This window comes from Tympanuchus pallidicinctus, unplaced genomic scaffold, assembly GCF_026119805.1.
Source record: "Tympanuchus pallidicinctus isolate F22 unplaced genomic scaffold, pur_lepc_1.0 scaffold12, whole genome shotgun sequence".
NCBI classification, from domain to species: Eukaryota; Metazoa; Chordata; class Aves; order Galliformes; family Phasianidae; genus Tympanuchus; species Tympanuchus pallidicinctus.
In genome coordinates this window covers 16743306-16755340 of record NW_026294637.1, presented here as the reverse complement: position 1 = coordinate 16755340, position 12035 = coordinate 16743306, and the positions used below count along the sequence as shown (strand labels likewise).

Here is a 12035-nt window from a genome sequence, read left to right as displayed (position 1 = left end):
CTTTTAACAGCTTTAAGTGGCATTCACACACACCTTCATGAATCTAAGGCTAACAGTAGAAGAAAGCATCTCTGGGGACAAACCAGCTGTGAAAGGTGGCTACGACACCTGAGAACAAACCTGCATGTTTTGCTGAGGAGATGTTAAAGCAGGTTTAAATACCATCCTAAACAAACACGTGTGTTATAAAAGCACATAGCACAGGTAGTGTGTTGGCAAAGGATGGCTGAGCATCCCACCAAACACCATGATAGCCTACCTCTTCACTTCCACAAAGACAAGCACAGTCCTGATGTTCTTCAAGCTAAACCAACCTCAGCTTCTCCTAGAGGTGTTATCAGGACACACACCAATGTTACAAGCACTGACAGCTACAAATGAATGGTGAACAAATTTAAAGTTCACTACTTGAGCAGCGGATCTGGCTCACCTATCCTGGGGGAGGATTAGCAGACACTTAAAGCTGTCTTCTTCAGCAGGCTGCTTCTGGAGACACCTCTGGCCTGATTTGCTTTCAGTAGAACTTAGTGATGTCCCTATCTAGATCACTGCAGATAATGACACAGATATGCACATGTCACAGAAACCTTCCCAACTTTCAAAGAAATTCCAGGACCTTTGCTGACTTATGTGTTACCTCCCCACCTCTCCCTAGGGGTGGCAATGCTCTTGTCCTCTCCGAGACATTAACTGCTCTGGACGTACCCAATGTGGCCTGGATGAAGGTGTGGAATTCAAAGGGGTTAAATCTGCTTCTCTCACCTCAAATGTCTAATCTTAAAACTAAATAGCACAGCTGTTTTGCTGCAGCAACAGAAACAGTGGCTGTGAGCTGAGAGGCAACCCAAGGGAATGGAGGAGCACTTTGCCTATCCCAGGAGACTCCTCTGTGTTACGTTATCTGCCAGCAGCTGCCATGGCATAGAATATCATAAGCACATGTGCACACAATGCCCCAGCTGCTAGGTAGTTCTTTCTGCTTACAGAGAAGCCAGAGAGAAGCCAGAGCAGCTGCCGGTGCTGCGCAGACAGTGTAAAGGTGGAGCTCCTTTAAATCCCACAACAACCCTCCACGTCCAACAAGGATGTGGCGCTCTTGCAGTGGGTCCAGAGGAGGGCCACTAAAATGATAAGAGGGCTGGAGCACCTCTCCTATGATGAAAGGTTGAAGGAACTGGGCTTGTTAAGCATGGAGAAGAGAAGGCTCCAGGGAGACCTCATTGTGGCCTTCCAGTACTTGAAGGGAGCATATAAACAGGAGGGGAAACAGCTGTTTATGAGGTAGATAGTGATAGGACAAGGGGGAATGGTCTTAAACTGAGACAGAGTGGTTTAGGTTGGATATTAGGAGGAAGTTTTTCACCCAAAGGGTGGTGAGGCACTGGAACAGGTTGCCCAAGGAGGCTGTGGATGCCCCATCCCTGCAGGCATTCAAGGCCAGGCTGGATGTGGCTCTGGGCAGCCTGGGCTGCTGGTTGGCGACCTGCACACAGCAGGGGGTTGGAACTGGATGAATATTGTGATCTTTTTCAACCCTGGCCATTCCATGATTCTATGAACCCTGAACAGCAAACCTGAGTAAGGCAGCACAGACCAGTGCTGTCACAAACCACTGCACGTTCCCAAGGAGAGAGGGGCAACCAGAGACACAGTGAGTCAGCCTCAAACCCTGCAGTCCACCCAGCAAACTGCTGCTGGACATGCCTGAAGCACAGGCCCTTTTCTGTGCTCCTCTCCCCACAACAGCACTTCTCTCTCTGTTGCACCCTCAGCCATCAGCCTCCTACCAATCATTACCCCCCTCCCCAGTCCCATCTTCTCCACTTCTCCATTTGATGCTGCCTGAATGGAATTGAATTGAGGCCCCCAGAACTTCTGCCTCACAGTCAGTCTTACTCTTCACAAGCAGCCACAATTGACAACATTTGGCTCCTTCAGACTAATTATCTCTTGCAAAGACAAAAGTTTCAGAAATGATTTGGCATCTCAGCAGGCAGCCACCACAGAGCTCAGGCAAATGGAAGCCTCTGACCTGACAAACACAGAAGGGGCTCTCAAAAGGCACACCCTTGTCCCCAGGAGCATCCCTTAGGAGTTAGGGCTCCTCATTCAGGACATGGTGAGCTCTGGTGCTTTCCATGTACCAGAGCCACCTGACACCTTTTTAATCATGAGTAAGGCAATATACTTTTCCCTAGTTGTGCTTCGGAAAAATGATTGTATTGCTGTAAATTTTTCAGAACTAGTTTGATCCACAGCAAACTTCAGAATGGAAAATTTCACCCAAGTCATAAAAGTTCTGAAGAACTTTGTCCTCATAGAATTGCAGTTTGGAACTCAGAAATGCTGTATTTGCCTCTCAGCAGCTCCACCTATGTAAAAATAAAGCCATCCCAGCTTAACTTGTCAGACAATCACAGGGTTTTCCATTTTGTTTTCTTGACAAAATTTCAAAAATAGAAATTTTCCAGAGAAATGGAAGCACTAAAAATGTCAGACTACAGACCAACACAACTACAAGGTTCGAGTTGATCAAACAAATCAAGGTTTTTACAGCAATGTTTTCCATTTAAAAAAAAAAAAAAAAGAACATGATCATTCCATTAAACTCTTTCAGTGAAAGCATACAACCAACCTTTGCTTCCCTTCTAGTGAGGAAAAGGCTCTGGTGATACCATCTCCATTCCCTACCATTACCAAATCCTTGAATACAACATCCTGCGTGCCCTCAGGATGTGCAGTACTGCCAGCACCACCACACGTGTGCCATCTGCCTCCAGGTGAGTGTATCTGAGATTGTCTCTGCACTCCCACAGCGAAAGCAAATGAAGACCAGCACAGACAGCTTTTAATAGCAGATGCACCAGTACTGCAGAGTAGAGTGGGGGAATAATCTTCTCATCACATGAGTTGGTCATGATTTGATCTTAACAGATGTTAACAGAGAAACACACAAAGTAGGGGCACGACATGACACGGGGTTTTTAAAAAGCAAAGGCAACACGGTTTGCTGTTGCAGATATTCTTAGGTGATGAACTTCCCCTTGCCTGTACGAATCCTTCTTCTGAGTAGTTCTGCAATGCAGTCATGGTGACGTGTTCTTATCGTATCACTCTCCCCAGACATAGAAAATAATCCTGCTACAAACCTGAGCTGGTTTCACCAGGAGCACCACCATGTGATATTAGAGACAAAATATCTGTGCATTCAAACATAGCTGGACATTTCAGCAATTTGGCAAATAAACAAAATACCTGTATTTCTGGATACAATGGCTCTTCACTGCCTCTAGAGATCAGCCGTTTCCAAACTCTTCTGGTTTAAACACTGAATTTTGGGGAACACGGGCTGTGATCTGGCCTTTGATGCTTTAGCTCATTTCTAGCTGGGGCTAAAAAGAAACAAACACAAATCCCAGTTATAATGCTGCTCATTCATGGAAAGCACAAAGGCAAAATGAGAAGGAAGGACAAGGAAACGTATCCATAAAGGGTTAAGCTACAAGACCAAACGCCTGTGTTCTCTTGAAAAAAAGAAAAAAAAAAAAAGAAATAAAATCAAATGGACAGTAAAGCCTATTTCCTCAAAGCTAATAGAATTACAGAAATTATCCTAAGAGCATGTGTCTGGGGACGCAGTGAATGATGCTCTGAGAGATAGAGCAAACAAGATAAACAAGCTCTGTGCCAGCAGCAGCTGAATCCAGCCTGCTGCTCGTTCTCCCAGCACAATCTCTTAACACAGCACCACACGGGGTTGTCGTTTATTCTTCCCTAGCAGCAGGGAGAGCAGCACCTGGTGGGTACAGTCCCATGTCCCACACAGCTTCCCTCTCACCACCACCCAAAAGAAGGGTGCAGTCCCACTGAGCTCTCTCCCTTCTTCCTCCCTCTGCACCAGCTGCTGGATGTGTGCAGCAGAGCCCTGCGCCACCTGGCTGTTCCAGGGGAGGCAAAAAGCAATACACAATTTAACATAGAAGCTGACGGGCACCCGGGGAATGAGCCACACTGCAAACCTCAATTTTGACTGAAAGGGAAACAAATCAAATGCTGGGGCTCTGAAAGGTTGATAGAGGATAACCCTTACCCAAAGGCCTTTGGTTGCTTTTTTGTTGGTTTCTTTGGGGGAATTGTTTCTTTTTTAATTTCAGACTATTTCATGAGAGTAAGAAAAGATTAAAACTCTTATTTCTGCAGTGAGAACCCACAAGTCTTAAGAAGCTCTCCAAGGACAATGCATAAAGAGTAACCTTAGCAGAACTTCAAATAGAACGCCCCATTGTCCCTCATCTTCTTTCCCCAAAAGGTTTCAACAATAGGTACTTTTGGGATCAGGCTGGGATCTTACACCTTTCCTCAATTCCACCTTCCCAACTCATGAAAAAAAGAACTGTCCAAAGATAGTTACTCTGAAACACTTTGGCCACGCTTGGCCTCCAACTCAAACCTCTGCTCTTATTGATCTCATCACTCTGCACTTAAATCCTGGCAAGTTATATATGTCAAACTGAATCACAGAATCACGGAATGGCCTGGGTTGAAAAAGATCACAATATTCATTCAGTTCCAACCCCCTGCTGTGTGCAGGTCGCCAGCCAGCAGCCCAGGCTGCCCAGAGCCACATCCAGCCTGGCCTTGAATGCCTGCAGGGATGGGGCATCCACAGCCTCTTGGGCAACCTGTGCCAGTGCCTCACCACCCTCTGTGTGAAAAAATTCCTCCTCGTATTTAATCTAAACCTCCCCTGTCTCAGTTTAAAACCATTCCCCCTTGTCCTATCACTATCTACCCTCATAACAGCCGTTCCCCCTCCTACTTATATGCTCCCTTCAGGTACTGGAAGGCCACAATGAGGCCTCCCTGCAGCCTTGTCTTCTCCAAGTTAAACAGGCCCAGTTCCCTCAACCTTTCATCACAGCAGAGGTGCTCCAGGCCAGTATGTGCTGAATTACTCCTTGGAACAGCACCATCCCTTTCTCACAGTGAAGAAGCAGGCTACAGTTAGGCACCCAGCACTTGTGTTTGCACGGATGAGACGGAGCCAAGAAAAAACTTTCAACATTCACAGCATAATTGGAAATTTGGGTCTCATGATCTCAGATCACTGCTAAATCAGGCATCCCTAATACCAATATTCATTAGCACAATTCAATTGGAAGATTTTCAATAACTAGACTTCTCCTAGTAACATGGCACGAGCTTCTTACAAAGAAGGATTTTGCACAGCAGCCGATTGAAAAAATCTTCAGCATTGCCGAATCACCTCGTTCACCCACACACCATTTCACAGGCTTTAACCCACGCTGGGACGCCGCTCATTGCCCACAGTATTTGTCTGCAGTTGATTCTGCCTGGGTAGCAGGGTCGGGGGCAGCCCAGCCCAGCTGCCAGCGGCGCACTGCGCAGCGCCGTGCCGAGGTGCTGCTGCTCGCAGGCATTGCACGCATCACAGGAGCAGAGCTGTGCTCCTACAACCCTGGCAGCTCAGCTCATCTCCGGCAGCCTCTGTCGCCAGGCTGTCATTCACAGCACCATGCAGAGCACACACGCTCTCCTCTTAACTGCTGTTGTTTGCATCCTCTTTCAAGGTGAGTGATCCTTAATTTGTTTATCTGTTGTGTGTAGAGGAGGAACTGAGGAGGTGAGCAGGAGGTGGCTTGGTTGCCAATTTATTTTAAGAAGTGTGGAAGCTTATGCCAAACTAAGGGATGAAATGTGCAGAATCCTACCAGTTTGTTACACTGTTGGGCTTTTTTGTCTTGTTTTGCTTCTAACTCTTCCTTGTGAGGTAATTAAGTCATCCTGATTCAATATGCCAAACGAGACACACAAAGCCATGTTAATGTTGAGAAGAGAAAGCACCTTACGTGTAAAAGCTTGGTTTTATATATTGTGGAGCAATTAAGGACTAGAAGAGAGACAATATTAAAAAGTTCTAAATGCGTGCTGTGAACAGTGCCTTATCTCTGCAAATCAAGTGTTTAAATTTAAAAAAAAACAAAACATAAATACATTCATTCTGGAGATAAAGTGGGCAATAGATTTAATCCAACCGCTGGTGGCACACCAAAAGGCTGGCAATTTGGGACTGGCCATCATAAAAGAGTTGCTATAACTTAGCTTTAACATGACTTATCTAAGAGATTGAATATTTATTCCAGGAAGCCTTGATTTGGGAGATGAAATACCAAAACACCACCAACAGGGCAACGCTAGCAGTTCAGAAGTATCAAAGAAGTATGTTCATTTTTCAATTAGCAACTTGGCTTGAGTGATTTCGCTAATCTGAGAAGTGAAATCACCTTCCAAGTGTTATCTGAATACAGCTACACGTGAGGGGAACTTCCTTGTCTCAGGGAGATAAGGGCTCTTACAAAGACCAGAAAGCAACACCTGCTGTTAAACACCTCAGCTCCATCGCCTGCGGATACCTCTGTTTCATTTATAAAAGATACTAGCCAGGAGGGTGAAAAAATAATAAGTGTCCTCGCAAATATCTGTTGATTATGGTCCAGAGGGTTCATTCAGCAGGTGTTAGCTCTGTGCCTTTGACAAGCATGCCGTAACACCCAGAAAGCAGCACAAAACACGCCCTTCTGTTTGGAGCACGGCAGCCGCGCTGCCCGCAGACTTTCAGGAAGAGCCTCCTAAAAGGAAAGCGGTGCCGCGCTGACGGCCGGGCGGCGCTCGGAGCACACAGCTGCTGGGCAGCTTCGCGCACGGCCTCCCCACCAGCAGCGCGTTGCTGTGCCGTGTATCAGCACGGCTCGGGGTATCGCAGGGCAGATGCAGCACATCTCTGCGCCTCGCCCCGCAGGCTGCGGCGGCTCCGAGCCCGAGCACCGGCTGTACGCGGCTCTCTTCAAGAACTACAACCAGTTCGTCCGCCCGGTAAAGAACATCTCGGACCCCGTCATCATCCAGTTCGAGGTGTCCATGTCCCAGCTGGTCAAAGTGGTGAGTGTTCGGCCCCACCTGGCGCCCGCGGGAGGGCCGGCCCCGCACCCGACACGCCTTTGTTTTACAGGACGAAGTCAACCAGATCATGGAGACCAACCTGTGGCTGAAGCACGTGAGTAGCGTTCCCCGAACCCGGCGGGACGAACCCGGCACGAGGCGGCCGCCCAACGTTGCGGGGCTCACGCGCGGAGCCTCCAGGCCGTTCCCCTCAGCTGCGCTTTGCTGCCCGGCGCTCTGCTGCCCCCCAGCGGCACGCGGCAGCACCTCGGCACGCGGCGCGCTCTTTCCCGCCTCGGGCCCTGTGAGAGCGCCGCTAGGGCGAGCGCGCCTCAACCAACGTAACAGCCACCGGCCCCTCGCACCAACACGGCGTCTAAATACGGGGCCAACGTCGGGGTGCAGCTGTTCAACTGAGGGCGATCAGCTGCAGCAGTAACCCTCCTGCGCTCAGCGTCGTCCCCGAGCGCCGCGTTTCGCTCTAGAATGTTGCCATGGTGGATAGGAAGGCGCACAGGGGAGGCTCCGCATGGGGGGCTCTCGTCACGCAACACTCCAACACGACAGTGCTGCCTTGGCTTAAAAGGAACTTCATAGGTTACAAAGGCAATTACTTACTGTGGTGGTCAGCATAACCAACTTAATAGGCAGCTTCATCTTAATCATCAATTTGGCTAAGCTGGGTTTTAATGAGCACTAATGAACAGTCACTTGACTGAATGCCACCTAGGTCTGTCCTTCAGTGCTTTCACACAGCAACACAGCCACCCCTCAACACATTTCCACTGCGTGGCAGTGCTTTTTGAGGCCTAAGTTATTACTCCCATCCTTTCTCACCTTGTTTCACTGGTACAGGGACTGAGTCACCTCCCGACCCACACAGACACCTGACTTGGATCTGCGATTAAGAAACATCTGATCGTGGCGGTATCCAAAACAAAACAACCCTAAAAGCCACCCCACAGCACTTGGTTTGACTCTAGTCCACAGGATTTTGATCTCTTTGCAAACTTAATGCACTGACTCGTTTCTTCTCTAATTAGATCTGGAATGATTACAAGCTTCGGTGGAATCCAGTGGATTATGGAGGTGCTGAGTTCATCCGAGTGCCCTCTGGCCAGATCTGGAAGCCAGATATTGTATTATATAACAAGTAAGACTCCCACATACCTGTTTTCTTAGTTCAGTCATAACAGTTCTAAACTCAAAGAAGGAAGATCTGTGTGAGGTGGAAGCAAGAATTCTTTGCTGTGGTGGTGATGAGATGCTGGGGGTTTCCCAGAGAAAGTGTGTGTGCCCCATCCTTGGAAGTGCTCCAGGCCAGGCTGAATGGGGCTGTGAGCAACCTGACCCAGTGAAGGCTATCTGAGACCCATGGCAAGGGCTTGGAATTAGATGGTCTTTAAGGTCCATTCTAACCCCAACCATTCTGTGATTCTACAGGAGCAACTGCTGCTGATTTTTTAAAAACTAATAAATACCAACAAATTCAGTGAACTTGCTGAAAAAGCTTACTTTCCAATGTCCCATCTCTCTGCTACTTACACGCCATCTGCATCAGCATCGCTGGCTGAGCCAGGTCCTAACCCGAAGGTGCAAGCACTGCGGGGGGGGGCAGGCCAAAATGAGGTTTACTCTTTCCCTTCACAAGACCCCAGTTTTAATACTATTTTTTGCACTGCTGGCAAGGGAAATGACAGTAAGTTCCCTTGGACTGCAGTTTTCTTATCTGAGTCAGACTGAAACATACAAACAAGCTAATTCTAACTTTCTATCTGCTAACCTCATAATTTGACACCTTTCCTATAGCAGCATACAAAAGCTAAACTTTAATAGCTAAAAAGCTAAAGCTAACAGCTAAAACCACTGTGAAGAGCCAAACCACAATTAAATGGATTCCTCTGCTCTCAGTCTGATGTGTTTCACTACACAGATCCAAAGCCTAAATCTGTGGAGAGGAGTGACACTGCTGCTTTTCTAACTGCAGCCATAAGAATGAAAATTACATTTTCAGTTTTACTTTTTGTATAAACAAATGTAATTGTCACATAGATCTTACTATGCTGGATGGGACCAGGACAGCGATACAAAACTTAAAAAAAAACCATCAGTGAATAAACAATTCAGGCAAAGATGCACCTCAACACTACTTACTGCCTTCATGGTCCGCAGAAGAAGTGGAGACATCAGTACTGCAGATATCCCTTGATGTTGGCCTTTGGGTTCTGACATGCTTGGTCTCACATTTGCTGTTTTGTATATTGACTGCACTATGTTATTACTGTAAGAGAGAATCTCTTTTTTTTTTTCAAATCCTCAAAATTTATGAAGCTGTTTAACTGTGAGAATTTATGACAAACACTGACAGTCCTGCATACTGACATGGAGCTGAATCGCATGTGGAACTGCTGGCTTCCACAAACCGTATTAAAGATTGAATGTGTATGAACTGACAATGTGAAACTACCTGGATCAGTTGCATCCTGATGTTATTTTCATTTGCTTTGCAGTGCAGTTGGAGATTTCCAGGTCGATGACAAGACAAAGGCCCTACTGAAGTACACTGGTGATGTGACCTGGATACCCCCAGCTATATTTAAAAGCTCATGTAAAATAGATGTAACCTACTTCCCATTTGACTATCAGAACTGCACTATGAAGTTTGGTTCCTGGTCTTATGATAAAGCCAAAATTGACTTGGTTTTAATCGGCTCTACGATGAACCTGAAAGATTACTGGGAGAGTGGAGAATGGGCCATTATTAAAGCTCCTGGGTATAAACATGACATTAAATATAACTGCTGTGAAGAGATCTACACAGACATCACATACTCTCTTTACATTAGACGCTTACCTTTATTCTACACCATCAACATGATTATTCCATGTCTGCTGATTTCTTTTCTGACTGTCTTGGTTTTCTATTTGCCCTCAGACTGCGGTGAAAAGGTGACGCTCTGTATATCAGTCCTTCTGTCTTTAACGGTGTTTCTTCTTGTAATCACTGAAACCATACCTTCGACCTCCCTGGTGATCCCCCTTATTGGGGAGTACCTCCTTTTCACTATGATATTTGTAACGCTGTCTATTGTCATTACGGTATTCGTTCTAAACGTGCACTACAGAACACCCAAGACACACACCATGCCTGTGTGGGTGAGAACTATCTTCTTGAACTTACTTCCCAGGATCATGTTTATGACAAGGCCCACCAGCGATGAAGAGAATAATCAGAAGCCAAAGCCCCTTTACACTTCTGAGTTTTCAAACTTAAACTGCTTCAACAGCTCTGAAATCAAATGCTGCAAAGATGGCTTTGTATGTCAAGACGTGGCATGCAGCTGTTGCCAATACCAACGGATGAAGTTTTCCGATTTCAGTGGCAATCTCACAAGAAGTTCCAGCTCTGAATCTGTAGATCCTCTGTTTTCATTTTCCGTTCTGTCACCAGAAATGAGAGATGCTATTGAAAGTGTTAAATACATTGCAGAAAATATGAAAATGCAGAATGAAGCAAAAGAGGTAAGAATATATTTTACTATTACTCAAACTGCATTTGTGATCAATTTGCTTTGAAGAAAAAACAAAAAACCAAATGACAACACAGAGCACTGTTTGGTGTAAGTAAATTACATAAGCTGTGTTCCAAGCACATGCAACTTTGAACGTAGATAATTTTGGGGAGCAGCTCTCTTGCACAACGTTCTCTTTCTTGACAACACATCTTGCATGAGAACGTAATAAAATTTCAGCATTACCTACAAAATGTATACCAAACACACAGGTAACTGTGCACCAGTTCATCTGCAACATACTGTTTAAAGACCAGTAGTGTATTTCAGTAAGCTTTTCTGGCTAATTGTGATCACCTGAAAACACAAAGCTTTTTACTGTCAGTGTTGGCATACAGAAGTAGTATCCCATGAAGTCTGATGAATTGGTGAACAACGTTTTTATCTGAAGCAGCTTCTGGTTTAGCACAAATAGCATACTCAAACAAAGCTGCTTCAAGGTGATTTCATCAGTATAAACACAGGAAAGCTCAAAAAAATTATTTGCACGCTATGTTTAAGATTCCTAATTGCTAATGCTTTAAAATCTAATAAACATGCCTACTTAATATTTATTTTTCAGATTCAGGATGACTGGAAATATGTTGCCATGGTAATTGATCGTATTTTTCTATGGGTTTTCATCCTGGTATGTATTCTGGGAACAGCAGGATTGTTTTTACAACCTTTGATGACTGGAGATGACATGTAAAAGCTTAAAACATCATGCTCTGAAGTCAAATAAAACTTGTGCCAACCAAACTCTGCTCTCTTACCCCAGCACCTGATAGCTCTTCTGTGTGTTTCAATAGTAGAATAAGGATCTCTCTTGGCTCAACTTTGCTTGACCTAGAAGGCTTTATTAAATAATGTGATAACATGAAAAAAATATATATTTTAAAACTTTCTCCAAGTAATATGTGCTGTGCTTGCCAGCTCCTTTTCACAATAGCTGGAAAAGATGTGGGTCGTATGATAAACTTCATAGGAACTATTTAAGAAGCTGCTGATAAAATTATATAGATGTTCAGAGAATCAAGACAGGTTGAGTCCTTCAGGCTACCAGAGTTGAATGGAAGACACTTGGCACCAGACATGATGGGACCTTTGGAAATATTAATTCAACGTGTGCCCTGATAAGGACAGAATGGCTGAGGAAGCATATGTACCAAATGCTACAGAACACTGCCACCCAGTGCACAAGCCCATTCAAAGTGTGGGAAGAAAGATCTGTGGGCAGGTTTGTTACAAAAGGAATAGTAGGTGAGTAACAGATGATGGTTTTATTACAAGGGAAGGCAAGTGGATACAAAATACTCCTGTAAAGTATGCTAAAATTATGTCTTAGGTATGCCTTTTGTTTTAAATAATAACAAGATGATTTGAGAGCTTGGATAAACAGTACAACAAAAATACTGTAATGAGATGTTTTGTAAATATATAAATTGTTCTCTCTGTACCAAACTGGAACCTTTTTAGAGACAGTGCTGTCAAATGAGGTAACATTTATAAAAATAAAGAGAA

At 45.2% G+C, this 12035-nt stretch overlaps 1 protein-coding gene and 1 long non-coding RNA gene across 2 annotated transcripts in view; one reads left to right on the top strand and one right to left on the bottom strand.

Moving 5' to 3' along the window:
- The window catches only part of LOC128075442 (uncharacterized), an 89629-nt gene extending 82130 nt beyond the window's left edge, over nt 1-7499 (bottom strand). The window contains exons 1-2 of the long non-coding RNA XR_008203817.1: nt 7061-7499; nt 3256-3392 (exon numbers count right to left, since the gene is read on the bottom strand). This is a non-coding gene — a long non-coding RNA (uncharacterized LOC128075442). The remainder of the gene's footprint in view (nt 1-3255; nt 3393-7060) is intronic.
- Nucleotides 5188-12035, top strand: CHRNA3 (cholinergic receptor nicotinic alpha 3 subunit). Its single transcript, XM_052672199.1, has 6 exons — nt 5188-5591; nt 6821-6960; nt 7031-7075; nt 8004-8113; nt 9471-10482; nt 11095-12035. Exons 1-6 carry the CDS (start codon nt 5537-5539, stop codon nt 11221-11223), a joined length of 1491 nt encoding a protein of 496 aa, XP_052528159.1. The 5' UTR covers nt 5188-5536; the 3' UTR covers nt 11224-12035.